The 26349-nt window shown below is 73.2% G+C and overlaps 1 protein-coding gene across 1 annotated transcript; it reads right to left on the reverse strand.

Annotated features, from left to right (window-relative positions):
• Positions 1 to 829: 829 nt before the first annotated feature.
• GGCX (gamma-glutamyl carboxylase) lies at positions 830 to 24686 on the reverse strand. Its single transcript, XM_048512128.1, has 7 exons — positions 24178 to 24686; positions 23188 to 23459; positions 4617 to 4884; positions 4246 to 4376; positions 3425 to 3572; positions 3047 to 3242; positions 830 to 1912 (listed from the first exon to the last, which is right to left on the reverse strand). The coding sequence occupies exons 1-7, from the start codon at positions 24203 to 24205 to the stop codon at positions 1750 to 1752; spliced, it is 1206 nt and encodes a 401-aa protein (XP_048368085.1). The 5' UTR covers positions 24206 to 24686; the 3' UTR covers positions 830 to 1749.
• Positions 24687 to 26349: the final 1663 nt, after the last annotated feature.

Here is a 26349-nt window from a genome sequence, read left to right on the forward strand (position 1 = left end):
TATGATGTACTGCATCAAAGGCAGTTGTGGGATTCAGCAGGTTCACACCACTTCGGCAGAACCGGTTGTTAAAATGGTGCTTGTAAACAACCAGTTGTTAAATTATTTGAATCCCACCACCGAAACCGGTTGTTAAATTATTTGAATCCCACCACTGATCAACAGCTGTAAATTAATCAAATAAGAACAATAGAAAGGTTTGGCTTCTGTCTACAATCAGACAGAGGTTGTTAACTAAAGCTAGCAGAGCTGTCTTTGTCCCATAGCTTGGTCTGAAGCCAGATTGAAAAGGGTCTAGATGAGTTGATCTGAGAGTTGATCCAGTCTCAATCACTTTGCCCAGAAAGAGTAAACTGGAGACCAGGTGATAATCGGCCACATAATTTTTGTAGGGATGTTTTTTTAAGTAGTGGATAAATGCCAATTTGAGTGGCCAAGGGAAGGTGCTAGTGGTGGGATTCAGCAGGTTCACACTACTTCGGCAGAACCAGTTATTAAAATGGTGCTTGTGAACAACCAGTTGTTAAATTATTTGAATCACACCATTGGAAGGTACCCTGAGTTAATGGCTGATTTATAATAGATGCTAAGGGCCCGTTGATGTGGTTCTTAATTATTTTATTAGCCAGGATGGGGAAGGATCCAGGGAACAAGTAGTGGCATTCACAGATCCCAAGATTTTATCCACATCTATTGTGGACACTGGATCAAAATGATTTAAAAATAGCTCAGGTGTTGTATTAGCAGACCCATCTACAACCCTGTGAAACTCCCCAAAGATAACAGGGAGAAGATGACCTGTAGTAGAAAAGACTAAGGAACACAAGAGGTAGTTCAATACACTTTTTAATTTAAAAAATACTTGGTGCTTTGGATGTCAGCAATGGTTCTTAACCAAAAAAATGGTTACTGTGCCCCAGCCAAGGGTCTGATATTTGGCTGATCATTCAGGAGGCTGCCAGCTGACTCTCAGTTACATGAAGTGAGCAGAGGGGGATGTCTTCAGGAGACAGAGTGTGGCTCCAGTAGAAGAGTGGGATATGCTTTGCCAGTAAAAGATCCCCAGTTCAGGTGCTAAAAGCAGTGACAACACTTGGAAAGTCAGCAGCTGTTGTTCCATTTAGGGTAGACAGTGATAGGCTACATGGTTCACCATACACCCTTTTACTACAAAGGGCAACCATTCCACATCACCCCCCACTGCATCTGGCCTTTGGCTTCTTCCTTCTTCCTACTGTTCAGCCTCTCTGGATTCCTTCCAGGTGTTAATCCAGTCAGCCCCTGTAGTTCCTGACGCTCCCCTCCTTTTGCCAACAAGATTCCCACTCCCAGAACTACCTGCCTGCTGCAAGGGAAACCTAATACTGTAAGTCCCACTGTGTACTTTGAGTCCCACTGTGCAACAGCCATCCCACAATGCCCATGGAGCCACTATCCTGAGAGAATCCCTGTTTGGTTGTACTCCCCTCCTGCCCTCCTTTCCTCAAGACACTGTACAAACATCCCCCTAAAGCCAAACTACAGGCGTCAGAGCAGCAGGATGACAACTGGTCATGGTTCAGAAGTCTGGTCTAGAACCTGCAGGTTGTCCATTGAAAAACAGGAATCCAGGGAGGCATCTGTTGAAGCCTTTCTCCAGGTTCAGACCCTGACAGCTGCAGCACCAGCCAGGGAGCAGCTCCCTGAGGTGCACATAGAGTTTTACTTGGCTTCATTGTGCGATGAGCCCAGGAGGCTGGTTGAGGTAGTTCAGAGATCAGAACGCTCGGGTTCTTTTGGGGATGTGTCTTCGCTGCTTAAAGTAGAGTCCACATCATACTGCATATTGGCATAAGCCACCTCTTGTGCTAGCTGGTCCAGGGATGGGCGCCCCAAGACTAAGTTCCGTAGGGAGATCCAGGTCATCAGAAGGCTACAAATACAAGGAAGGAAAATGGATAAATATGGCACCCAGTCAAGAAAGCCAGAAAACTGAAACAATCATACATCACATTCAGAAAAACCTGCATTTAACCTCAGTCCAAATTTTGCCAGTCCCCAGCAGTTCTTGGTAAGCCTCTTTGATACAGCACTCCTTGAAAGCAGTGTGAGAATTGGCAAGGACTGACGGATAGTTAAAGCAAGCGAGTAGTGATGGGATGCTCACAGGAATCCTTCCGAAGAGCCAAATCACGCTAGTCTAAATGTTATTCATAGCCACATCCAAGAATACGCTGTCACAGGAGGTGGTGACGGCCACTAACCTGGATAGCTTTAAAAGGTGTTTGGACAGATTTATGGAGGAGAAGTCGATCTATGGCTACCAATCTTGATCCTCCTTGATCTAAGACTGCAGATGCCTTAGCAGACCAGGTGCTCACGAGCGGTAACAGCAGAAGGCCGTTGTTTTCACATCCTGCATGTGAGCTCCCAAAGGCACCTGGTGGGCCACTGCGAGTAGCAGAGTGCTGGACTAGATGGACTCTGGTCTGATCCAGCAGGCTCTTTCTTATGTTCTTATGAAGCAGAAATGAGCCAACTAGAGCAGAACAGCTTCATGGATAAAAACCACTGGTTTTATAACCGTCCTTGGAAGAATAGGGTTTTGCAAAACTTTCTTCCTCTCATTAGGAGACTGGAACTTAGGTCTAATCAAGTTTTTTTTTTACTGCTGCTGTTGTGCTGCTCTTCTGCAATGATGGTTCCACTCGGAACTCAATGCAGGGGTGCATTCTCACTAAAACTCCATGATGCATAGCTGCAAAACAAAGGCAAAAAGCAGGCAGCATCCTACTGACATGTCTGGGACCTGTCCCATGTGAGCCAGCAGAAGGAGATGAGCATGCCTTCTGTGCCACATCTGGCTTATATTTAGTTGCTTTCAAAAAGAACAATCATACTCTACTCTAAGTACTCACAGCACTGCTTATTTCTGTGACAAAGGGGAGCAATTTGGCAGAACAGTTATCCTAAAAGCAACCTTAGTGAGGCAGTAACACATCTCAATGCAGTAAGAGTCTCATGAGGAGGAAGAGGACAGAAGCTATGGCTGGGAACTTGTCCACACCTTCTCCGGAAGATGAAATACTTCTTGTTGGTGAAACGGTTGAAACGCTCCACCAGTGTGGCATTGCGCCGTTTTTGCAGCTCCTCCATCCGCCGCTCCCGTTGAAGGAAAGCTTCAACAACGGGGTCTGTCTGGCTCACGTTTTCCAGGGAACCATCCAAAATGGGCTGAAGCTCTGGGGGGAGAGGCTCAGTTTCTATGGGGAGGGAAGGGACAAAAACAACAGATCAGGCTCAGAAGGTGGCAAGTCCCCCTGAAAACAAAAGCAGTCTAAAAGAGGCCAATGTGGACAAGTCCAGTACAGACAGGTGTCCAAGAGCTTCAAATCCAGTTGGGGGACTGATTTGTCCATCCCCCTTCGCCACCAGCATGACTCACCACTCCCATTCTTGACCTTCTCCCGCAGAACCTGAAGCCGAGTGAAGTTCTGCTCAAGAGCTGCTTCAGTAGTGTTGACATAGATATACATGTAGCAGGAGGGCTCTTGGGACACTGTGAAGACTTTATGGTATTCACCAGCTGGCAACTGTGACCAAGAACGGAAGGAGCAGTTGTGGCAGAAGTAGGTAGCTAACAAGTCTCCCCACAGCATAAGGCTTCTGCAGATGCCTCCCAGTCTTATATCTGACATTTCAAAGAACTCGTGTGGATCTGAAAAAACTTCAGGTGCTTTCTATCACAGGGTTCACAATAAGGAAGGGGCTGTAGTGAAAATTCTTCCCATAAAAACTTCCCATGGTCTTTCCTCCTCCACAACAGTCCCCATCCCCTACACAAAGGCATAGCAAGGGGGAAAAGCGCCCGGTGCGTCCTCTGCCCCCGGAATGCCCTCACCACACCCCCACAGGGGCACCCCCCCCGGTGCGTTGTGCACCCCCCCACCCTCATCCCCTTGGAGCTACACCTCTGCCCTTGCATAAATATTTCATACATTCAGGTGATGCCTACCAAAAAGGTAGAGTGTGCCACTGAATCACAACCGAACTCACAATGACCTAATGATGTCTGCCCTCATGGGATTTTCAAGCTTTGATTTAAGCAGATGTGCAGGTCATACTTTCTTAGATCATGGGGTGAGTGGCTGGTAAACAACCCTCGCCTTCCTCCTTCACTTGGGGCAGAGCTTCAGGTTCACTGGAGATACTGAAAAACCACTGAAGGAGTTTCACCTCCCATACACTCAGGTTCTAAGCTCTCACCTGTATTCTATCTCCTTCTTGCAGTGTGTGATTCATCTGCTTATTGACAATCTCCACAGCCACTTCCCCCTTCAGCAAGTGGAGACTGGTGTTGCCGAGGTCCTCACTGACAAAGTTTTCAAGGTGCAGACCTGTTACGGGGCAACCAAGGCATGAGTAACTGAAACGCAGGCCCCGAGCTCCTCTTGCACTCCTCTTATACAACTGTTACCAAAGGCCACCTCTGACCCACATGAGAAGTATGACATACAACTTGCAAGTGAAGGTAAGTTCAGGTCTAATGACACATAACCTACGAACCCTTGACCAAGATTTAAGCTCAGGGTGAATTGGCCTATCCTGGTAGCCAGCGTTCAAGTCCCATGGGGTACCTGGGAAGTCTGCAATGAAGACCACCTCAGTCTGGTTGTCCAGTGACTTCTCAATTTCCTGCAGCTTTGCTCGCCAGGGTGACAGATCAACCAAAAGAGGCTTCAACCATGGTGTCTTTTTGAAGGGTGACCACTCAGCCTGCACAATGTCCACACGTGGGTCAAAGAGTCTGAGGAAGGGATGAGTAAAGAGAAAACTGGAGCAGGGGAATCCCAAATCTATCCAAGCAGTGAGGATGGGTCTGTCCATTTCTCTGATTCCATGTAGCTGCCATTATTCCACAAATTCCTCTTCCTGGATATATATATCAACAACAACTGAACAATGCATAGCATGTATTTCTATTTGAAAAGCCACAGATAACAGATATTAAGCTAGTCTCATTTGGCAAAATAGACTCTGCTAGTCCAAGAGCAGACAGTCCATGGGTGGGGGGGGGGGGGGGTGGGGGGGGGGGGGGGTGGGGGGGGGGGGGGGTGGGGGGGGGGGGGGGTGGGGGGGGGGGGGGGTGGGGGGGGGGGGGGGTGGGGGGGGGGGGGGGTGGGGGGGGGGGGGGGTGGGGGGGGGGGGGGGTGGGGGGGGGGGGGGGTGGGGGGGGGGGGGGGTGGGGGGGGGGGGGGGTGGGGGGGGGGGGGGGTGGGGGGGGGGGGGGGTGGGGGGGGGGGGGGGTGGGGGGGGGGGGGGGTGGGGGGGGGGGGGGGTGGGGGGGGGGGGGGGTGGGGGGGGGGGGGGGTGGGGGGGGGGGGGGGTGGGGGGGGGGGGGGGTGGGGGGGGGGGGGGGTGGGGGGGGGGGGGGGTGGGGGGGGGGGGGGGTGGGGGGGGGGGGGGGTGGGGGGGGGGGGGGGTGGGGGGGGGGGGGGGTGGGGGGGGGGGGGGGTGGGGGGGGGGGGGGGTGGGGGGGGGGGGGGGTGGGGGGGGGGGGGGGTGGGGGGGGGGGGGGGTGGGGGGGGGGGGGGGTGGGGGGGGGGGGGGGTGGGGGGGGGGGGGGGTGGGGGGGGGGGGGGGTGGGGGGGGGGGGGGGTGGGGGGGGGGGGGGGTGGGGGGGGGGGGGGGTGGGGGGGGGGGGGGGTGGGGGGGGGGGGGGGTGGGGGGGGGGGGGGGTGGGGGGGGGGGGGGGTGGGGGGGGGGGGGGGTGGGGGGGGGGGGGGGTGGGGGGGGGGGGGGGTGGGGGGGGGGGGGGGTGGGGGGGGGGGGGGGTGGGGGGGGGGGGGGGTGGGGGGGGGGGGGGGTGGGGGGGGGGGGGGGTGGGGGGGGGGGGGGGTGGGGGGGGGGGGGGGTGGGGGGGGGGGGGGGTGGGGGGGGGGGGGGGTGGGGGGGGGGGGGGGTGGGGGGGGGGGGGGGTGGGGGGGGGGGGGGGTGGGGGGGGGGGGGGGTGGGGGGGGGGGGGGGTGGGGGGGGGGGGGGGTGGGGGGGGGGGGGGGTGGGGGGGGGGGGGGGTGGGGGGGGGGGGGGGTGGGGGGGGGGGGGGGTGGGGGGGGGGGGGGGTGGGGGGGGGGGGGGGTGGGGGGGGGGGGGGGTGGGGGGGGGGGGGGGTGGGGGGGGGGGGGGGTGGGGGGGGGGGGGGGTGGGGGGGGGGGGGGGTGGGGGGGGGGGGGGGTGGGGGGGGGGGGGGGTGGGGGGGGGGGGGGGTGGGGGGGGGGGGGGGTGGGGGGGGGGGGGGGTGGGGGGGGGGGGGGGTGGGGGGGGGGGGGGGTGGGGGGGGGGGGGGGTGGGGGGGGGGGGGGGTGGGGGGGGGGGGGGGTGGGGGGGGGGGGGGGTGGGGGGGGGGGGGGGTGGGGGGGGGGGGGGGTGGGGGGGGGGGGGGGTGGGGGGGGGGGGGGGTGGGGGGGGGGGGGGGTGGGGGGGGGGGGGGGTGGGGGGGGGGGGGGGTGGGGGGGGGGGGGGGTGGGGGGGGGGGGGGGTGGGGGGGGGGGGGGGTGGGGGGGGGGGGGGGTGGGGGGGGGGGGGGGTGGGGGGGGGGGGGGGTGGGGGGGGGGGGGGGTGGGGGGGGGGGGGGGTGGGGGGGGGGGGGGGTGGGGGGGGGGGGGGGTGGGGGGGGGGGGGGGTGGGGGGGGGGGGGGGTGGGGGGGGGGGGGGGTGGGGGGGGGGGGGGGTGGGGGGGGGGGGGGGTGGGGGGGGGGGGGGGTGGGGGGGGGGGGGGGTGGGGGGGGGGGGGGGTGGGGGGGGGGGGGGGTGGGGGGGGGGGGGGGTGGGGGGGGGGGGGGGTGGGGGGGGGGGGGGGTGGGGGGGGGGGGGGGTGGGGGGGGGGGGGGGTGGGGGGGGGGGGGGGTGGGGGGGGGGGGGGGTGGGGGGGGGGGGGGGTGGGGGGGGGGGGGGGTGGGGGGGGGGGGGGGTGGGGGGGGGGGGGGGTGGGGGGGGGGGGGGGTGGGGGGGGGGGGGGGTGGGGGGGGGGGGGGGTGGGGGGGGGGGGGGGTGGGGGGGGGGGGGGGTGGGGGGGGGGGGGGGTGGGGGGGGGGGGGGGTGGGGGGGGGGGGGGGTGGGGGGGGGGGGGGGTGGGGGGGGGGGGGGGTGGGGGGGGGGGGGGGTGGGGGGGGGGGGGGGTGGGGGGGGGGGGGGGTGGGGGGGGGGGGGGGTGGGGGGGGGGGGGGGTGGGGGGGGGGGGGGGTGGGGGGGGGGGGGGGTGGGGGGGGGGGGGGGTGGGGGGGGGGGGGGGTGGGGGGGGGGGGGGGTGGGGGGGGGGGGGGGTGGGGGGGGGGGGGGGTGGGGGGGGGGGGGGGTGGGGGGGGGGGGGGGTGGGGGGGGGGGGGGGTGGGGGGGGGGGGGGGTGGGGGGGGGGGGGGGTGGGGGGGGGGGGGGGTGGGGGGGGGGGGGGGTGGGGGGGGGGGGGGGTGGGGGGGGGGGGGGGTGGGGGGGGGGGGGGGTGGGGGGGGGGGGGGGTGGGGGGGGGGGGGGGTGGGGGGGGGGGGGGGTGGGGGGGGGGGGGGGTGGGGGGGGGGGGGGGTGGGGGGGGGGGGGGGTGGGGGGGGGGGGGGGTGGGGGGGGGGGGGGGTGGGGGGGGGGGGGGGTGGGGGGGGGGGGGGGTGGGGGGGGGGGGGGGTGGGGGGGGGGGGGGGTGGGGGGGGGGGGGGGTGGGGGGGGGGGGGGGTGGGGGGGGGGGGGGGTGGGGGGGGGGGGGGGTGGGGGGGGGGGGGGGTGGGGGGGGGGGGGGGTGGGGGGGGGGGGGGGTGGGGGGGGGGGGGGGTGGGGGGGGGGGGGGGTGGGGGGGGGGGGGGGTGGGGGGGGGGGGGGGTGGGGGGGGGGGGGGGTGGGGGGGGGGGGGGGTGGGGGGGGGGGGGGGTGGGGGGGGGGGGGGGTGGGGGGGGGGGGGGGTGGGGGGGGGGGGGGGTGGGGGGGGGGGGGGGTGGGGGGGGGGGGGGGTGGGGGGGGGGGGGGGTGGGGGGGGGGGGGGGTGGGGGGGGGGGGGGGTGGGGGGGGGGGGGGGTGGGGGGGGGGGGGGGTGGGGGGGGGGGGGGGTGGGGGGGGGGGGGGGTGGGGGGGGGGGGGGGTGGGGGGGGGGGGGGGTGGGGGGGGGGGGGGGTGGGGGGGGGGGGGGGTGGGGGGGGGGGGGGGTGGGGGGGGGGGGGGGTGGGGGGGGGGGGGGGTGGGGGGGGGGGGGGGTGGGGGGGGGGGGGGGTGGGGGGGGGGGGGGGTGGGGGGGGGGGGGGGTGGGGGGGGGGGGGGGTGGGGGGGGGGGGGGGTGGGGGGGGGGGGGGGTGGGGGGGGGGGGGGGTGGGGGGGGGGGGGGGTGGGGGGGGGGGGGGGTGGGGGGGGGGGGGGGTGGGGGGGGGGGGGGGTGGGGGGGGGGGGGGGTGGGGGGGGGGGGGGGTGGGGGGGGGGGGGGGTGGGGGGGGGGGGGGGTGGGGGGGGGGGGGGGTGGGGGGGGGGGGGGGTGGGGGGGGGGGGGGGTGGGGGGGGGGGGGGGTGGGGGGGGGGGGGGGTGGGGGGGGGGGGGGGTGGGGGGGGGGGGGGGTGGGGGGGGGGGGGGGTGGGGGGGGGGGGGGGTGGGGGGGGGGGGGGGTGGGGGGGGGGGGGGGTGGGGGGGGGGGGGGGTGGGGGGGGGGGGGGGTGGGGGGGGGGGGGGGTGGGGGGGGGGGGGGGTGGGGGGGGGGGGGGGTGGGGGGGGGGGGGGGTGGGGGGGGGGGGGGGTGGGGGGGGGGGGGGGTGGGGGGGGGGGGGGGTGGGGGGGGGGGGGGGTGGGGGGGGGGGGGGGTGGGGGGGGGGGGGGGTGGGGGGGGGGGGGGGTGGGGGGGGGGGGGGGTGGGGGGGGGGGGGGGTGGGGGGGGGGGGGGGTGGGGGGGGGGGGGGGTGGGGGGGGGGGGGGGTGGGGGGGGGGGGGGGTGGGGGGGGGGGGGGGTGGGGGGGGGGGGGGGTGGGGGGGGGGGGGGGTGGGGGGGGGGGGGGGTGGGGGGGGGGGGGGGTGGGGGGGGGGGGGGGTGGGGGGGGGGGGGGGTGGGGGGGGGGGGGGGTGGGGGGGGGGGGGGGTGGGGGGGGGGGGGGGTGGGGGGGGGGGGGGGTGGGGGGGGGGGGGGGTGGGGGGGGGGGGGGGTGGGGGGGGGGGGGGGTGGGGGGGGGGGGGGGTGGGGGGGGGGGGGGGTGGGGGGGGGGGGGGGTGGGGGGGGGGGGGGGTGGGGGGGGGGGGGGGTGGGGGGGGGGGGGGGTGGGGGGGGGGGGGGGTGGGGGGGGGGGGGGGTGGGGGGGGGGGGGGGTGGGGGGGGGGGGGGGTGGGGGGGGGGGGGGGTGGGGGGGGGGGGGGGTGGGGGGGGGGGGGGGTGGGGGGGGGGGGGGGTGGGGGGGGGGGGGGGTGGGGGGGGGGGGGGGTGGGGGGGGGGGGGGGTGGGGGGGGGGGGGGGTGGGGGGGGGGGGGGGTGGGGGGGGGGGGGGGTGGGGGGGGGGGGGGGTGGGGGGGGGGGGGGGTGGGGGGGGGGGGGGGTGGGGGGGGGGGGGGGTGGGGGGGGGGGGGGGTGGGGGGGGGGGGGGGTGGGGGGGGGGGGGGGTGGGGGGGGGGGGGGGTGGGGGGGGGGGGGGGTGGGGGGGGGGGGGGGTGGGGGGGGGGGGGGGTGGGGGGGGGGGGGGGTGGGGGGGGGGGGGGGTGGGGGGGGGGGGGGGTGGGGGGGGGGGGGGGTGGGGGGGGGGGGGGGTGGGGGGGGGGGGGGGTGGGGGGGGGGGGGGGTGGGGGGGGGGGGGGGTGGGGGGGGGGGGGGGTGGGGGGGGGGGGGGGTGGGGGGGGGGGGGGGTGGGGGGGGGGGGGGGTGGGGGGGGGGGGGGGTGGGGGGGGGGGGGGGTGGGGGGGGGGGGGGGTGGGGGGGGGGGGGGGTGGGGGGGGGGGGGGGTGGGGGGGGGGGGGGGTGGGGGGGGGGGGGGGTGGGGGGGGGGGGGGGTGGGGGGGGGGGGGGGTGGGGGGGGGGGGGGGTGGGGGGGGGGGGGGGTGGGGGGGGGGGGGGGTGGGGGGGGGGGGGGGTGGGGGGGGGGGGGGGTGGGGGGGGGGGGGGGTGGGGGGGGGGGGGGGTGGGGGGGGGGGGGGGTGGGGGGGGGGGGGGGTGGGGGGGGGGGGGGGTGGGGGGGGGGGGGGGTGGGGGGGGGGGGGGGTGGGGGGGGGGGGGGGTGGGGGGGGGGGGGGGTGGGGGGGGGGGGGGGTGGGGGGGGGGGGGGGTGGGGGGGGGGGGGGGTGGGGGGGGGGGGGGGTGGGGGGGGGGGGGGGTGGGGGGGGGGGGGGGTGGGGGGGGGGGGGGGTGGGGGGGGGGGGGGGTGGGGGGGGGGGGGGGTGGGGGGGGGGGGGGGTGGGGGGGGGGGGGGGTGGGGGGGGGGGGGGGTGGGGGGGGGGGGGGGTGGGGGGGGGGGGGGGTGGGGGGGGGGGGGGGTGGGGGGGGGGGGGGGTGGGGGGGGGGGGGGGTGGGGGGGGGGGGGGGTGGGGGGGGGGGGGGGTGGGGGGGGGGGGGGGTGGGGGGGGGGGGGGGTGGGGGGGGGGGGGGGTGGGGGGGGGGGGGGGTGGGGGGGGGGGGGGGTGGGGGGGGGGGGGGGTGGGGGGGGGGGGGGGTGGGGGGGGGGGGGGGTGGGGGGGGGGGGGGGTGGGGGGGGGGGGGGGTGGGGGGGGGGGGGGGTGGGGGGGGGGGGGGGTGGGGGGGGGGGGGGGTGGGGGGGGGGGGGGGTGGGGGGGGGGGGGGGTGGGGGGGGGGGGGGGTGGGGGGGGGGGGGGGTGGGGGGGGGGGGGGGTGGGGGGGGGGGGGGGTGGGGGGGGGGGGGGGTGGGGGGGGGGGGGGGTGGGGGGGGGGGGGGGTGGGGGGGGGGGGGGGTGGGGGGGGGGGGGGGTGGGGGGGGGGGGGGGTGGGGGGGGGGGGGGGTGGGGGGGGGGGGGGGTGGGGGGGGGGGGGGGTGGGGGGGGGGGGGGGTGGGGGGGGGGGGGGGTGGGGGGGGGGGGGGGTGGGGGGGGGGGGGGGTGGGGGGGGGGGGGGGTGGGGGGGGGGGGGGGTGGGGGGGGGGGGGGGTGGGGGGGGGGGGGGGTGGGGGGGGGGGGGGGTGGGGGGGGGGGGGGGTGGGGGGGGGGGGGGGTGGGGGGGGGGGGGGGTGGGGGGGGGGGGGGGTGGGGGGGGGGGGGGGTGGGGGGGGGGGGGGGTGGGGGGGGGGGGGGGTGGGGGGGGGGGGGGGTGGGGGGGGGGGGGGGTGGGGGGGGGGGGGGGTGGGGGGGGGGGGGGGTGGGGGGGGGGGGGGGTGGGGGGGGGGGGGGGTGGGGGGGGGGGGGGGTGGGGGGGGGGGGGGGTGGGGGGGGGGGGGGGTGGGGGGGGGGGGGGGTGGGGGGGGGGGGGGGTGGGGGGGGGGGGGGGTGGGGGGGGGGGGGGGTGGGGGGGGGGGGGGGTGGGGGGGGGGGGGGGTGGGGGGGGGGGGGGGTGGGGGGGGGGGGGGGTGGGGGGGGGGGGGGGTGGGGGGGGGGGGGGGTGGGGGGGGGGGGGGGTGGGGGGGGGGGGGGGTGGGGGGGGGGGGGGGTGGGGGGGGGGGGGGGTGGGGGGGGGGGGGGGTGGGGGGGGGGGGGGGTGGGGGGGGGGGGGGGTGGGGGGGGGGGGGGGTGGGGGGGGGGGGGGGTGGGGGGGGGGGGGGGTGGGGGGGGGGGGGGGTGGGGGGGGGGGGGGGTGGGGGGGGGGGGGGGTGGGGGGGGGGGGGGGTGGGGGGGGGGGGGGGTGGGGGGGGGGGGGGGTGGGGGGGGGGGGGGGTGGGGGGGGGGGGGGGTGGGGGGGGGGGGGGGTGGGGGGGGGGGGGGGTGGGGGGGGGGGGGGGTGGGGGGGGGGGGGGGTGGGGGGGGGGGGGGGTGGGGGGGGGGGGGGGTGGGGGGGGGGGGGGGTGGGGGGGGGGGGGGGTGGGGGGGGGGGGGGGTGGGGGGGGGGGGGGGTGGGGGGGGGGGGGGGTGGGGGGGGGGGGGGGTGGGGGGGGGGGGGGGTGGGGGGGGGGGGGGGTGGGGGGGGGGGGGGGTGGGGGGGGGGGGGGGTGGGGGGGGGGGGGGGTGGGGGGGGGGGGGGGTGGGGGGGGGGGGGGGTGGGGGGGGGGGGGGGTGGGGGGGGGGGGGGGTGGGGGGGGGGGGGGGTGGGGGGGGGGGGGGGTGGGGGGGGGGGGGGGTGGGGGGGGGGGGGGGTGGGGGGGGGGGGGGGTGGGGGGGGGGGGGGGTGGGGGGGGGGGGGGGTGGGGGGGGGGGGGGGTGGGGGGGGGGGGGGGTGGGGGGGGGGGGGGGTGGGGGGGGGGGGGGGTGGGGGGGGGGGGGGGTGGGGGGGGGGGGGGGTGGGGGGGGGGGGGGGTGGGGGGGGGGGGGGGTGGGGGGGGGGGGGGGTGGGGGGGGGGGGGGGTGGGGGGGGGGGGGGGTGGGGGGGGGGGGGGGTGGGGGGGGGGGGGGGTGGGGGGGGGGGGGGGTGGGGGGGGGGGGGGGTGGGGGGGGGGGGGGGTGGGGGGGGGGGGGGGTGGGGGGGGGGGGGGGTGGGGGGGGGGGGGGGTGGGGGGGGGGGGGGGTGGGGGGGGGGGGGGGTGGGGGGGGGGGGGGGTGGGGGGGGGGGGGGGTGGGGGGGGGGGGGGGTGGGGGGGGGGGGGGGTGGGGGGGGGGGGGGGTGGGGGGGGGGGGGGGTGGGGGGGGGGGGGGGTGGGGGGGGGGGGGGGTGGGGGGGGGGGGGGGTGGGGGGGGGGGGGGGTGGGGGGGGGGGGGGGTGGGGGGGGGGGGGGGTGGGGGGGGGGGGGGGTGGGGGGGGGGGGGGGTGGGGGGGGGGGGGGGTGGGGGGGGGGGGGGGTGGGGGGGGGGGGGGGTGGGGGGGGGGGGGGGTGGGGGGGGGGGGGGGTGGGGGGGGGGGGGGGTGGGGGGGGGGGGGGGTGGGGGGGGGGGGGGGTGGGGGGGGGGGGGGGTGGGGGGGGGGGGGGGTGGGGGGGGGGGGGGGTGGGGGGGGGGGGGGGTGGGGGGGGGGGGGGGTGGGGGGGGGGGGGGGTGGGGGGGGGGGGGGGTGGGGGGGGGGGGGGGTGGGGGGGGGGGGGGGTGGGGGGGGGGGGGGGTGGGGGGGGGGGGGGGTGGGGGGGGGGGGGGGTGGGGGGGGGGGGGGGTGGGGGGGGGGGGGGGTGGGGGGGGGGGGGGGTGGGGGGGGGGGGGGGTGGGGGGGGGGGGGGGTGGGGGGGGGGGGGGGTGGGGGGGGGGGGGGGTGGGGGGGGGGGGGGGTGGGGGGGGGGGGGGGTGGGGGGGGGGGGGGGTGGGGGGGGGGGGGGGTGGGGGGGGGGGGGGGTGGGGGGGGGGGGGGGTGGGGGGGGGGGGGGGTGGGGGGGGGGGGGGGTGGGGGGGGGGGGGGGTGGGGGGGGGGGGGGGTGGGGGGGGGGGGGGGTGGGGGGGGGGGGGGGTGGGGGGGGGGGGGGGTGGGGGGGGGGGGGGGTGGGGGGGGGGGGGGGTGGGGGGGGGGGGGGGTGGGGGGGGGGGGGGGTGGGGGGGGGGGGGGGTGGGGGGGGGGGGGGGTGGGGGGGGGGGGGGGTGGGGGGGGGGGGGGGTGGGGGGGGGGGGGGGTGGGGGGGGGGGGGGGTGGGGGGGGGGGGGGGTGGGGGGGGGGGGGGGTGGGGGGGGGGGGGGGTGGGGGGGGGGGGGGGTGGGGGGGGGGGGGGGTGGGGGGGGGGGGGGGTGGGGGGGGGGGGGGGTGGGGGGGGGGGGGGGTGGGGGGGGGGGGGGGTGGGGGGGGGGGGGGGTGGGGGGGGGGGGGGGTGGGGGGGGGGGGGGGTGGGGGGGGGGGGGGGTGGGGGGGGGGGGGGGTGGGGGGGGGGGGGGGTGGGGGGGGGGGGGGGTGGGGGGGGGGGGGGGTGGGGGGGGGGGGGGGTGGGGGGGGGGGGGGGTGGGGGGGGGGGGGGGTGGGGGGGGGGGGGGGTGGGGGGGGGGGGGGGTGGGGGGGGGGGGGGGTGGGGGGGGGGGGGGGTGGGGGGGGGGGGGGGTGGGGGGGGGGGGGGGTGGGGGGGGGGGGGGGTGGGGGGGGGGGGGGGTGGGGGGGGGGGGGGGTGGGGGGGGGGGGGGGTGGGGGGGGGGGGGGGTGGGGGGGGGGGGGGGTGGGGGGGGGGGGGGGTGGGGGGGGGGGGGGGTGGGGGGGGGGGGGGGTGGGGGGGGGGGGGGGTGGGGGGGGGGGGGGGTGGGGGGGGGGGGGGGTGGGGGGGGGGGGGGGTGGGGGGGGGGGGGGGTGGGGGGGGGGGGGGGTGGGGGGGGGGGGGGGTGGGGGGGGGGGGGGGTGGGGGGGGGGGGGGGTGGGGGGGGGGGGGGGTGGGGGGGGGGGGGGGTGGGGGGGGGGGGGGGTGGGGGGGGGGGGGGGTGGGGGGGGGGGGGGGTGGGGGGGGGGGGGGGTGGGGGGGGGGGGGGGTGGGGGGGGGGGGGGGTGGGGGGGGGGGGGGGTGGGGGGGGGGGGGGGTGGGGGGGGGGGGGGGTGGGGGGGGGGGGGGGTGGGGGGGGGGGGGGGTGGGGGGGGGGGGGGGTGGGGGGGGGGGGGGGTGGGGGGGGGGGGGGGTGGGGGGGGGGGGGGGTGGGGGGGGGGGGGGGTGGGGGGGGGGGGGGGTGGGGGGGGGGGGGGGTGGGGGGGGGGGGGGGTGGGGGGGGGGGGGGGTGGGGGGGGGGGGGGGTGGGGGGGGGGGGGGGTGGGGGGGGGGGGGGGTGGGGGGGGGGGGGGGTGGGGGGGGGGGGGGGTGGGGGGGGGGGGGGGTGGGGGGGGGGGGGGGTGGGGGGGGGGGGGGGTGGGGGGGGGGGGGGGTGGGGGGGGGGGGGGGTGGGGGGGGGGGGGGGTGGGGGGGGGGGGGGGTGGGGGGGGGGGGGGGTGGGGGGGGGGGGGGGTGGGGGGGGGGGGGGGTGGGGGGGGGGGGGGGTGGGGGGGGGGGGGGGTGGGGGGGGGGGGGGGTGGGGGGGGGGGGGGGTGGGGGGGGGGGGGGGTGGGGGGGGGGGGGGGTGGGGGGGGGGGGGGGTGGGGGGGGGGGGGGGTGGGGGGGGGGGGGGGTGGGGGGGGGGGGGGGTGGGGGGGGGGGGGGGTGGGGGGGGGGGGGGGTGGGGGGGGGGGGGGGTGGGGGGGGGGGGGGGTGGGGGGGGGGGGGGGTGGGGGGGGGGGGGGGTGGGGGGGGGGGGGGGTGGGGGGGGGGGGGGGTGGGGGGGGGGGGGGGTGGGGGGGGGGGGGGGTGGGGGGGGGGGGGGGTGGGGGGGGGGGGGGGTGGGGGGGGGGGGGGGTGGGGGGGGGGGGGGGTGGGGGGGGGGGGGGGTGGGGGGGGGGGGGGGTGGGGGGGGGGGGGGGTGGGGGGGGGGGGGGGTGGGGGGGGGGGGGGGTGGGGGGGGGGGGGGGTGGGGGGGGGGGGGGGTGGGGGGGGGGGGGGGTGGGGGGGGGGGGGGGTGGGGGGGGGGGGGGGTGGGGGGGGGGGGGGGTGGGGGGGGGGGGGGGTGGGGGGGGGGGGGGGTGGGGGGGGGGGGGGGTGGGGGGGGGGGGGGGTGGGGGGGGGGGGGGGTGGGGGGGGGGGGGGGTGGGGGGGGGGGGGGGTGGGGGGGGGGGGGGGTGGGGGGGGGGGGGGGTGGGGGGGGGGGGGGGTGGGGGGGGGGGGGGGTGGGGGGGGGGGGGGGTGGGGGGGGGGGGGGGTGGGGGGGGGGGGGGGTGGGGGGGGGGGGGGGTGGGGGGGGGGGGGGGTGGGGGGGGGGGGGGGTGGGGGGGGGGGGGGGTGGGGGGGGGGGGGGGTGGGGGGGGGGGGGGGTGGGGGGGGGGGGGGGTGGGGGGGGGGGGGGGTGGGGGGGGGGGGGGGTGGGGGGGGGGGGGGGTGGGGGGGGGGGGGGGTGGGGGGGGGGGGGGGTGGGGGGGGGGGGGGGTGGGGGGGGGGGGGGGTGGGGGGGGGGGGGGGTGGGGGGGGGGGGGGGTGGGGGGGGGGGGGGGTGGGGGGGGGGGGGGGTGGGGGGGGGGGGGGGTGGGGGGGGGGGGGGGTGGGGGGGGGGGGGGGTGGGGGGGGGGGGGGGTGGGGGGGGGGGGGGGTGGGGGGGGGGGGGGGTGGGGGGGGGGGGGGGTGGGGGGGGGGGGGGGTGGGGGGGGGGGGGGGTGGGGGGGGGGGGGGGTGGGGGGGGGGGGGGGTGGGGGGGGGGGGGGGTGGGGGGGGGGGGGGGTGGGGGGGGGGGGGGGTGGGGGGGGGGGGGGGTGGGGGGGGGGGGGGGTGGGGGGGGGGGGGGGTGGGGGGGGGGGGGGGTGGGGGGGGGGGGGGGTGGGGGGGGGGGGGGGTGGGGGGGGGGGGGGGTGGGGGGGGGGGGGGGTGGGGGGGGGGGGGGGTGGGGGGGGGGGGGGGTGGGGGGGGGGGGGGGTGGGGGGGGGGGGGGGTGGGGGGGGGGGGGGGTGGGGGGGGGGGGGGGTGGGGGGGGGGGGGGGTGGGGGGGGGGGGGGGTGGGGGGGGGGGGGGGTGGGGGGGGGGGGGGGTGGGGGGGGGGGGGGGTGGGGGGGGGGGGGGGTGGGGGGGGGGGGGGGTGGGGGGGGGGGGGGGTGGGGGGGGGGGGGGGTGGGGGGGGGGGGGGGTGGGGGGGGGGGGGGGTGGGGGGGGGGGGGGGTGGGGGGGGGGGGGGGTGGGGGGGGGGGGGGGTGGGGGGGGGGGGGGGTGGGGGGGGGGGGGGGTGGGGGGGGGGGGGGGTGGGGGGGGGGGGGGGTGGGGGGGGGGGGGGGTGGGGGGGGGGGGGGGTGGGGGGGGGGGGGGGTGGGGGGGGGGGGGGGTGGGGGGGGGGGGGGGTGGGGGGGGGGGGGGGTGGGGGGGGGGGGGGGTGGGGGGGGGGGGGGGTGGGGGGGGGGGGGGGTGGGGGGGGGGGGGGGTGGGGGGGGGGGGGGGTGGGGGGGGGGGGGGGTGGGGGGGGGGGGGGGTGGGGGGGGGGGGGGGTGGGGGGGGGGGGGGGTGGGGGGGGGGGGGGGTGGGGGGGGGGGGGGGTGGGGGGGGGGGGGGGTGGGGGGGGGGGGGGGTGGGGGGGGGGGGGGGTGGGGGGGGGGGGGGGTGGGGGGGGGGGGGGGTGGGGGGGGGGGGGGGTGGGGGGGGGGGGGGGTGGGGGGGGGGGGGGGTGGGGGGGGGGGGGGGTGGGGGGGGGGGGGGGTGGGGGGGGGGGGGGGTGGGGGGGGGGGGGGGTGGGGGGGGGGGGGGGTGGGGGGGGGGGGGGGTGGGGGGGGGGGGGGGTGGGGGGGGGGGGGGGTGGGGGGGGGGGGGGGTGGGGGGGGGGGGGGGTGGGGGGGGGGGGGGGTGGGGGGGGGGGGGGGTGGGGGGGGGGGGGGGTGGGGGGGGGGGGGGGTGGGGGGGGGGGGGGGTGGGGGGGGGGGGGGGTGGGGGGGGGGGGGGGTGGGGGGGGGGGGGGGTGGGGGGGGGGGGGGGTGGGGGGGGGGGGGGGTGGGGGGGGGGGGGGGTGGGGGGGGGGGGGGGTGGGGGGGGGGGGGGGTGGGGGGGGGGGGGGGTGGGGGGGGGGGGGGGTGGGGGGGGGGGGGGGTGGGGGGGGGGGGGGGTGGGGGGGGGGGGGGGTGGGGGGGGGGGGGGGTGGGGGGGGGGGGGGGTGGGGGGGGGGGGGGGTGGGGGGGGGGGGGGGTGGGGGGGGGGGGGGGTGGGGGGGGGGGGGGGTGGGGGGGGGGGGGGGTGGGGGGGGGGGGGGGTGGGGGGGGGGGGGGGTGGGGGGGGGGGGGGGTGGGGGGGGGGGGGGGTGGGGGGGGGGGGGGGTGGGGGGGGGGGGGGGTGGGGGGGGGGGGGGGTGGGGGGGGGGGGGGGTGGGGGGGGGGGGGGGTGGGGGGGGGGGGGGGTGGGGGGGGGGGGGGGTGGGGGGGGGGGGGGGTGGGGGGGGGGGGGGGTGGGGGGGGGGGGGGGTGGGGGGGGGGGGGGGTGGGGGGGGGGGGGGGTGGGGGGGGGGGGGGGTGGGGGGGGGGGGGGGTGGGGGGGGGGGGGGGTGGGGGGGGGGGGGGGTGGGGGGGGGGGGGGGTGGGGGGGGGGGGGGGTGGGGGGGGGGGGGGGTGGGGGGGGGGGGGGGTGGGGGGGGGGGGGGGTGGGGGGGGGGGGGGGTGGGGGGGGGGGGGGGTGGGGGGGGGGGGGGGTGGGGGGGGGGGGGGGTGGGGGGGGGGGGGGGTGGGGGGGGGGGGGGGTGGGGGGGGGGGGGGGTGGGGGGGGGGGGGGGTGGGGGGGGGGGGGGGTGGGGGGGGGGGGGGGTGGGGGGGGGGGGGGGTGGGGGGGGGGGGGGGTGGGGGGGGGGGGGGGTGGGGGGGGGGGGGGGTGGGGGGGGGGGGGGGTGGGGGGGGGGGGGGGTGGGGGGGGGGGGGGGTGGGGGGGGGGGGGGGTGGGGGGGGGGGGGGGTGGGGGGGGGGGGGGGTGGGGGGGGGGGGGGGTGGGGGGGGGGGGGGGTGGGGGGGGGGGGGGGTGGGGGGGGGGGGGGGTGGGGGGGGGGGGGGGTGGGGGGGGGGGGGGGTGGGGGGGGGGGGGGGTGGGGGGGGGGGGGGGTGGGGGGGGGGGGGGGTGGGGGGGGGGGGGGGTGGGGGGGGGGGGGGGTGGGGGGGGGGGGGGGTGGGGGGGGGGGGGGGTGGGGGGGGGGGGGGGTGGGGGGGGGGGGGGGTGGGGGGGGGGGGGGGTGGGGGGGGGGGGGGGTGGGGGGGGGGGGGGGTGGGGGGGGGGGGGGGTGGGGGGGGGGGGGGGTGGGGGGGGGGGGGGGTGGGGGGGGGGGGGGGTGGGGGGGGGGGGGGGTGGGGGGGGGGGGGGGTGGGGGGGGGGGGGGGTGGGGGGGGGGGGGGGTGGGGGGGGGGGGGGGTGGGGGGGGGGGGGGGTGGGGGGGGGGGGGGGTGGGGGGGGGGGGGGGTGGGGGGGGGGGGGGGTGGGGGGGGGGGGGGGTGGGGGGGGGGGGGGGTGGGGGGGGGGGGGGGTGGGGGGGGGGGGGGGTGGGGGGGGGGGGGGGTGGGGGGGGGGGGGGGTGGGGGGGGGGGGGGGTGGGGGGGGGGGGGGGTGGGGGGGGGGGGGGGTGGGGGGGGGGGGGGGTGGGGGGGGGGGGGGGTGGGGGGGGGGGGGGGTGGGGGGGGGGGGGGGTGGGGGGGGGGGGGGGTGGGGGGGGGGGGGGGTGGGGGGGGGGGGGGGTGGGGGGGGGGGGGGGTGGGGGGGGGGGGGGGTGGGGGGGGGGGGGGGTGGGGGGGGGGGGGGGTGGGGGGGGGGGGGGGTGGGGGGGGGGGGGGGTGGGGGGGGGGGGGGGTGGGGGGGGGGGGGGGTGGGGGGGGGGGGGGGTGGGGGGGGGGGGGGGTGGGGGGGGGGGGGGGTGGGGGGGGGGGGGGGTGGGGGGGGGGGGGGGTGGGGGGGGGGGGGGGTGGGGGGGGGGGGGGGTGGGGGGGGGGGGGGGTGGGGGGGGGGGGGGGTGGGGGGGGGGGGGGGTGGGGGGGGGGGGGGGTGGGGGGGGGGGGGGGTGGGGGGGGGGGGGGGTGGGGGGGGGGGGGGGTGGGGGGGGGGGGGGGTGGGGGGGGGGGGGGGTGGGGGGGGGGGGGGGTGGGGGGGGGGGGGGGTGGGGGGGGGGGGGGGTGGGGGGGGGGGGGGGTGGGGGGGGGGGGGGGTGGGGGGGGGGGGGGGTGGGGGGGGGGGGGGGTGGGGGGGGGGGGGGGTGGGGGGGGGGGGGGGTGGGGGGGGGGGGGGGTGGGGGGGGGGGGGGGTGGGGGGGGGGGGGGGTGGGGGGGGGGGGGGGTGGGGGGGGGGGGGGGTGGGGGGGGGGGGGGGTGGGGGGGGGGGGGGGTGGGGGGGGGGGGGGGTGGGGGGGGGGGGGGGTGGGGGGGGGGGGGGGTGGGGGGGGGGGGGGGTGGGGGGGGGGGGGGGTGGGGGGGGGGGGGGGTGGGGGGGGGGGGGGGTGGGGGGGGGGGGGGGTGGGGGGGGGGGGGGGTGGGGGGGGGGGGGGGTGGGGGGGGGGGGGGGTGGGGGGGGGGGGGGGTGGGGGGGGGGGGGGGTGGGGGGGGGGGGGGGTGGGGGGGGGGGGGGGTGGCACAATTCCCATCAGCCCCAGTCAGCATGGCCAATTGGCCATGCTGGCAGGGGCTGATGGGAATTGTAGTTCCTGAACATCTGGAGAGCCGCAGGTTCCCTACCCCTGCTTTAGACTGACTTAGGATTGCTGTCTCTTCTTGGGCCACATTTAGATGAGAAGTTATTTTGCTCCCAAGTTAGCATTTCATTGCCAAGGTAAACATGAGATATAACCCTCAGGAATTAAGAACTATGTGGCAAGTCCAATATTGCTAGTCAAACCCTATGGAACATAGATGGTCCTATACTATATGAACTGGACAGGTTGGTGTGATCACACAATCCTCAAATAAAACTGCCTCTGTTGACATTTATGCATTAGGGGGGTGCATGATAAGAACCTCAGATATCTTCAGAATTCCTCAACAACCAGCCCCAAACTGAAGCCCAATTCCACAAGGATTCCTCCTGTCAATTTAAGCAACTTCTGGGCAATATTTCAAACCATATAAGGCACAGCTGTTTATTTTCAGAGAATCTCAGAGAACATCTTTCCCAAAGGCCCTGCCCATCACCACATGCTCTGTCCTCTGCCAAGTCCAAAGTCTACCACTCTCACAGATAAGGCAGAAGCATTGACCACAATGCAGAGCCAGAGGTTGTTTTGCTCAAACATTTGGGATGCCTGCTGGCCTCTGAAAATGCTGGCTAGTTCTAATTCTACTGTGCAGAAGCCACAATTTAGGGAATTGCAAACATATCCGTGACAAGATGTGGAGAACTTGTTGCTATACAGCATTATAGCTTCCTCTTTCCTTCTTTTATAGCTTTCAGGAAAATTGGGCATTTTCTGTGGCCAGCATAACCTAAAATCAGATTTGGAGAGCAACTTTGTAAAGGACAAGACAAGCCTGCTGGGAGACATAGATAATGTGTGTGTGGGCGGGGGGAGAAGAGAACGAACTGCTCTGTAAGCACACCCCAAGCAACTATACAGTTCAGAGACCTTTATTAGGCATCAGGAGATAAATACAGAGATAAACTGTGTGATAGTATAATCCGGGTACAAAGTAAAATGACTGCTCGTATTTCATAAAGTGCAAATTTCAGGGAAATAATAATAATAATTTTTTTTAAAGGAGACCCAGAGGATTATTTCACAATATTGAGCAGGAATTTGGCCACCATTTCCAATTGCTTGGGATCCTTATTGTTCAAGAGGTGGTTCAATTTAAAATGAGGGGGCACAGGTAAACCGATATTGGGGCCTTGAAAAACGAACTAGGTTTGAGATCTGTAAATTTTGGGCAGACTAATGAAATGTGCTCCAATGACTCCTGAGAGGTTAAGCAATATGCACATGTACGCTTTTGCTGTAAGGATGTCATAAATCTCTCCGAGGAAAAGGTAAGAGGAAATGTATTAGTTCTCGCTCTGGTGAACAACCACCTCAACTTAGAGTCGAGCAAGATGTTTAAATATGCAGCTTAAATATGCAGCTTAAATATGCAGCTTAAATAAAGATGTTTAAATATGCAGCATTTCTCGGGCATAATACCAAAATGGATGGGGGAAAACAAGCTCCTTGCTTTGCTGACTAGAAATTGATGTTCTTGGTCAAATAACCGTTCCTTGATACGGTAGCATATCTCACTGGAGAGGAGCATAAGGAGCTGGTCCCAAGTGAAACCCAGGGAGGAGATCTTAAGCTTGATGTGGGCCCACCAGGCAGATGACTGAAGTTTGGGAAGGGTGCAATGGGGCTGTTAGGATCATTGAAAAAACATAACCGAATCCAGCATTTAAGGGTGATCGCCCCAAGCAACTATCATATATGGAGTCAATTTGATGCTTGTATCTTCTGGGAGAAAGGACATCTGAAGCTATATGCCCCACCTATCCCAAATATAACAGTGAAAGTACCACACAAAAAAAGCCACCATTCTTGAAATATGTCAGCCTGCTAATACTGGCACACAAATGGATTTCAGGTTCTCCAGATGCTGGAAACAGAATAAATGTCCCTAGCCTTTGTATAACTGAAGTGTTAGAATCAGAGTATCATTACTGTTCTAACAGAAAACTTTATGATTCTTTCAGCAAGCCTTTATTGGCATAGACAACAGTACAACAATAATAAAAAACGGATTAAAAAGCATATACAATACAGGAAGAACTTTATGATTGAGTACATGAGTAAGGCAGCAAAATAGGATTATCCACACAAAAGTTAAGTTTTCAGGACAGTGAAGAACTCGATATTATTTTGTAAATTAAAAAAAATAAACTTCCCAATTAACAGTCTCATGAGGAGGAATGAGCAAGCTCATTGGCCTTATTTATTTATTTTATATTTATCCGCATACCGATACTTATTTTTTGCCCATCACCGAAGTCCCAGGCCAGGTACAATCATAAAACATCTTAAAAGCATCACAAAAACTACTTTAAAATCATTCCCATCTCCCCACCCTAACCCTCCTAAAATACATAATCAACCACCCGCCATAATGCCCCCCAACATGTTTTCAAAATTGGGTTGGGGTTGAACCCATAGAGTAATAGCAATATCAACTAAAAGGGGATATGGGGGAGAGGCATCACCCAGGAGCAATCACCTGTATGCTTGGGTCCAGAAGGTGGTCTTGACCAGGTACCTCAACTCTTGCAGAGTTGGCACCTGATAGACCTCCAGGGGAAGAAGGTTCCAAAGCGCTGGGGCCAGCACAGAGAAGGCCTTCCAGGCAGCCCCCCGCCCCCCAAATCTCAGAAGGTGATGGAGATGCCAGGAAGGCTTCCTCCTGTCAGAACTTAGGCAGATCTATCTGAGAGGAGGAGTTCCTTACAACACTAAAAGCAAATGAACCTCAATTAGAGAGAGTAAAGGAAAACAAAGAAATTGGGAAATTTGGTTTGCCCAACCTCTAAGAACTCACAGTACAAAGGCAGTGGAAATGCCTCAATTGCTTATCCCATCCACAAGCCCTGGCAGGCTCCCAGTTTGTCTTTGGTAGGAGCAGCCGGTATCCCAATTTCCTGGGAGTTTGCTTAATCCAGGACAAGAATAGGATCCCTTGTTACAGTCACCATGTTTCACAGTACTCTGACCATCTCCATTCCCAAACAGAACAGGGCAAACGGCATCTCACACACCCCTCAGAGGACTTTCTTCAACATGGTCTCCAGGGTACCATGAGCCCTTCTCTGCTCAGAAGCCAGAAGGCAAGACTCACCAAAGAGGAATCGGAAGACTCCCAGGCCTGCAGGGTCAGTAGGCCTGTTCAGCAAGCAGACAAAGCGATGCCAGCTGGAAAGATCAGCACTTTCGAAGCCCAAGAGAGACTTGGTCCAGCTGCGGTGGATTGACCCACCATCCTGGGACTTCTTTTCCCTGCTCGGCTGTTTCTCCCGGGCAAGAGAGTCTGCTGCTTGGGCCCCTGCAACAGAAAGGTGGACAGGATGACAGAGCAGCTTCAGGGGCAAAAACAGGCATCTTGAATGGTGAAGACACTGAGGATGGAAATGGCATGTTTAGCGTCTCCCAAGACATTCAGAAGGACTACGACTTGCACAAAACTTATGTTTTGGTAGGAATTACTTGAATTTCAAGATGTGGCAAGCTGCCCCCCACCCCAATCTCTTCACACACGCATTGTGGTGCATCATCTTGCCAAATGGAACAGGAGGCTCCACTTCCTCTCTGCAATGCCCGCGGTTGCCAACTGTGACTGGAAAACTCCAGGAGATTGCAGTGTGAAGCTTGGAGAGGAAGGGCTTTAGGAAGAGGAGAGAACTGATTTTTTAAAAGTTCACTTTCCAGGACTGCCCTTTCCTCCGGGGTGGGGGGAGGAATTGATCTCTGTAATCTGCAGATCAGTTACAATTCCAGGAAAAACGCCAGTGCCCCCCCCCCCGGAGGTTGGCAGCCCCAGCAGACACGAGTTTAACTGGCCATTCAAACGGGGACCTTCTGGATTCACACGCATGCCCCAGCCGTCCTGAACACAGCCCCAAGACAGCAATTCTTCACCCAGCCTCGCTTTAATTTGTGTAGGCCCTTGGAGGGGGGGCGGGGCGGCACTGCCCTGGTGCATGCACGCATACACACACCCCCATGCGCTCCTCCCAGACCGGTTCGTCTCTGCGCATCCTGACCTGCTGAAGTCGCTCGACCCGGTTCCATCTCTAGGCGGCGGGAAGGCTGCTCGGCCAGGCAAAGGCAAGTCTCTTCCCCGTGCGTAAAGACGCAGGCCGCCTCCGTGGCTCGCTCCGAAATCCGCTCCCAAAGCTCCGCCCTGAAGCCCGGCCCAGGAATGGCTGCGCCGCCCGTCCCTCGGTTGGCTCCACATCTGGCTCCGGCTCTGCTGCTCGCTAGATCTTCCCCTTCCCTCGACTCTCTCACGGCTGACAAATCCCGCTCCCTCGACAACGACGCGGCCAGAGAGGCGCAAAGCAACAAGCAGGTGGAAGCAGGAAGTTAAAAGGAAGATCATTCTTCCACATCACTGGGAGCTGTTCTGTGCCTCTGGCCTTGACGTTCTTTGGAATGGCCGAGTTTGGTTGGCTGATTTTTAATCGGTTGTTCATTTGCACAGCGTTCTTGTTTTTATAACTTTATCTTGTTTTATTTGGAGAGCCACCGAAAGCAGGTCTCTGAAAAGGCGGGGATACGATCTTGGAAAGAGAAAAAGGAAAGGGGTTGAAAAGGAGCTCTGGGACAGTCCAGGGAGAGGGCGGGGGACAGCTGGAAAAGTTCGGAGGTTCTCTGGGTTGGCTGATGGAAAGCAGAGGCACGTTCGGGAAGCCATTAAAACTCCTTGTGAGGGTTGTGAAATGGTGGCAGCAAAAGCAGTTGCCTATGGGCCTTTGCACTAGCGTAAAGACTTTCCCACTGTGTTACCCATACAAAGTCCCGGTTCATCACAGTTAAGTCAAGCTTAAGAAAGGAAGACTGGTGGGCTAAATTAAATCGAAGCTCTCAGGCTCCTTTTAAAAATTAGGCTGGTGAGGCCAAAAGCTTCTCTGTGCAACTTCGCTGGTTGTTTGTTTGAACTGTACTACAACTCATGTGAAGAACCTACAACAACACAAGCCTTTATTGGCATATAAAACAGGACAAAATTTTAAAACAAAACAAGGTTAAGAAATAGTTAAAATTGCTAAAATTACTAATTTCCAGTATAACATTTGCAACAGTTTCACAAAAGAGCACATCAGAGCTGTTCAGGAGATTGGGTATCTTATAACACTCATGCCACTGAGAACATTGCAAGAAAATGGAATTCATGTATTTCATGCGTATCTTATTGTATTTAGGGCATAGAAACAAAGAATGGTCAAGTGTTTCAACCATAGTCCTATCACATGAACAAACTCTTTTAGAACGTTCCATATTCTTTAATCTTCCCTCCAGCAGAGCTGATGGCAGCACATCTTGCAGTAGCCAAGGCTCTCCTCTGGGTGGGATTAATCAGCAGACGACGATATGCTGCCATAATTCCACGCTCGCATGGGATTAATAATGTAGTCAGAGAACAGGTTGTCTTGGCAGCACGAGTCAAATTATGAAAATCAAGATCCAAGAGCCTATTCTTAACTAGTCTGAAGGCTTCCACCTTTGTGAGCATAAGGAGTGATTCCAAGGGGAAACCAATAGCTTCAACCTTTCTAAAGATCAAAGTATACCATTCTGAAATAAAGTGATCTGGTAACAGAAAGGGAATATAGCTATTGGATCCCACTAGAAAATGTATATACAGCCAATATTTTATGGCCCTTATCCATGCCAAGGTTTCTAGAGTTGTTTGGCCCATCTCAATGCACAACGCAGCATAAGGCACACATCTAGGGAGCCCCATTAGTTTCCGAAGGAATTTGGAATGTAATAAATTAAATGATTTATTTATTGCCGAAATCCAAATGGGGGAACCGTACAGTAGCAAGGAGCCAATCCTAGCCTCAAAAACCTTCAAAGCCGCAAAGGTTTTTGATGTGAAGAACCTACATATGATTTGCCCATAACATCGCTGGCATACACAGTAAGCCCACACAGCATAGGTTGCAACATGCAGAAGCCACCTTGTGTGGCCGGTTAACAGGACTTTATGGCCATCATGGGTCTAATCCATCCAGGTTCCTTTGGGGACAACACATTACCATTCATTTCATAAACTAAGCAGTTTTCTGGTGATCTGCAAACTGGAAGTGAAAGTTTACCTAGAGAAACAGGGAGGCTGTTCAGTGACACTGGGCAAAGTCAGTAGCTGCATGCATTGCTGCATTCTAAAGTGACAGTTATGTGTCTTTCCTGTCCTTCCATGTATACAT

The sequence above is a fragment of the Sphaerodactylus townsendi genome, linkage group LG12 (assembly GCF_021028975.2).
Source record: "Sphaerodactylus townsendi isolate TG3544 linkage group LG12, MPM_Stown_v2.3, whole genome shotgun sequence".
Lineage (NCBI taxonomy): Eukaryota > Metazoa > Chordata > Lepidosauria > Squamata > Sphaerodactylidae > Sphaerodactylus > Sphaerodactylus townsendi.

Coding starts and splice junctions, on each gene's coding strand:
- GGCX (XM_048512128.1), bottom strand. CDS start 24,205: ATGGAACCGGGTCGAGCGACTTCAGCAG. Junction 3,573..4,245: donor AAGAAGGAGATAGAATACAG/GTGAGAGCTTAG, acceptor TCTTGGTCACAG/TTGCCAGCTGGTGAATACCA. Junction 1,913..3,046: donor TATTTCATCTTCCGGAGAAG/GTGTGGACAAGT, acceptor TTGTATTTGTAG/CCTTCTGATGACCTGGATCT.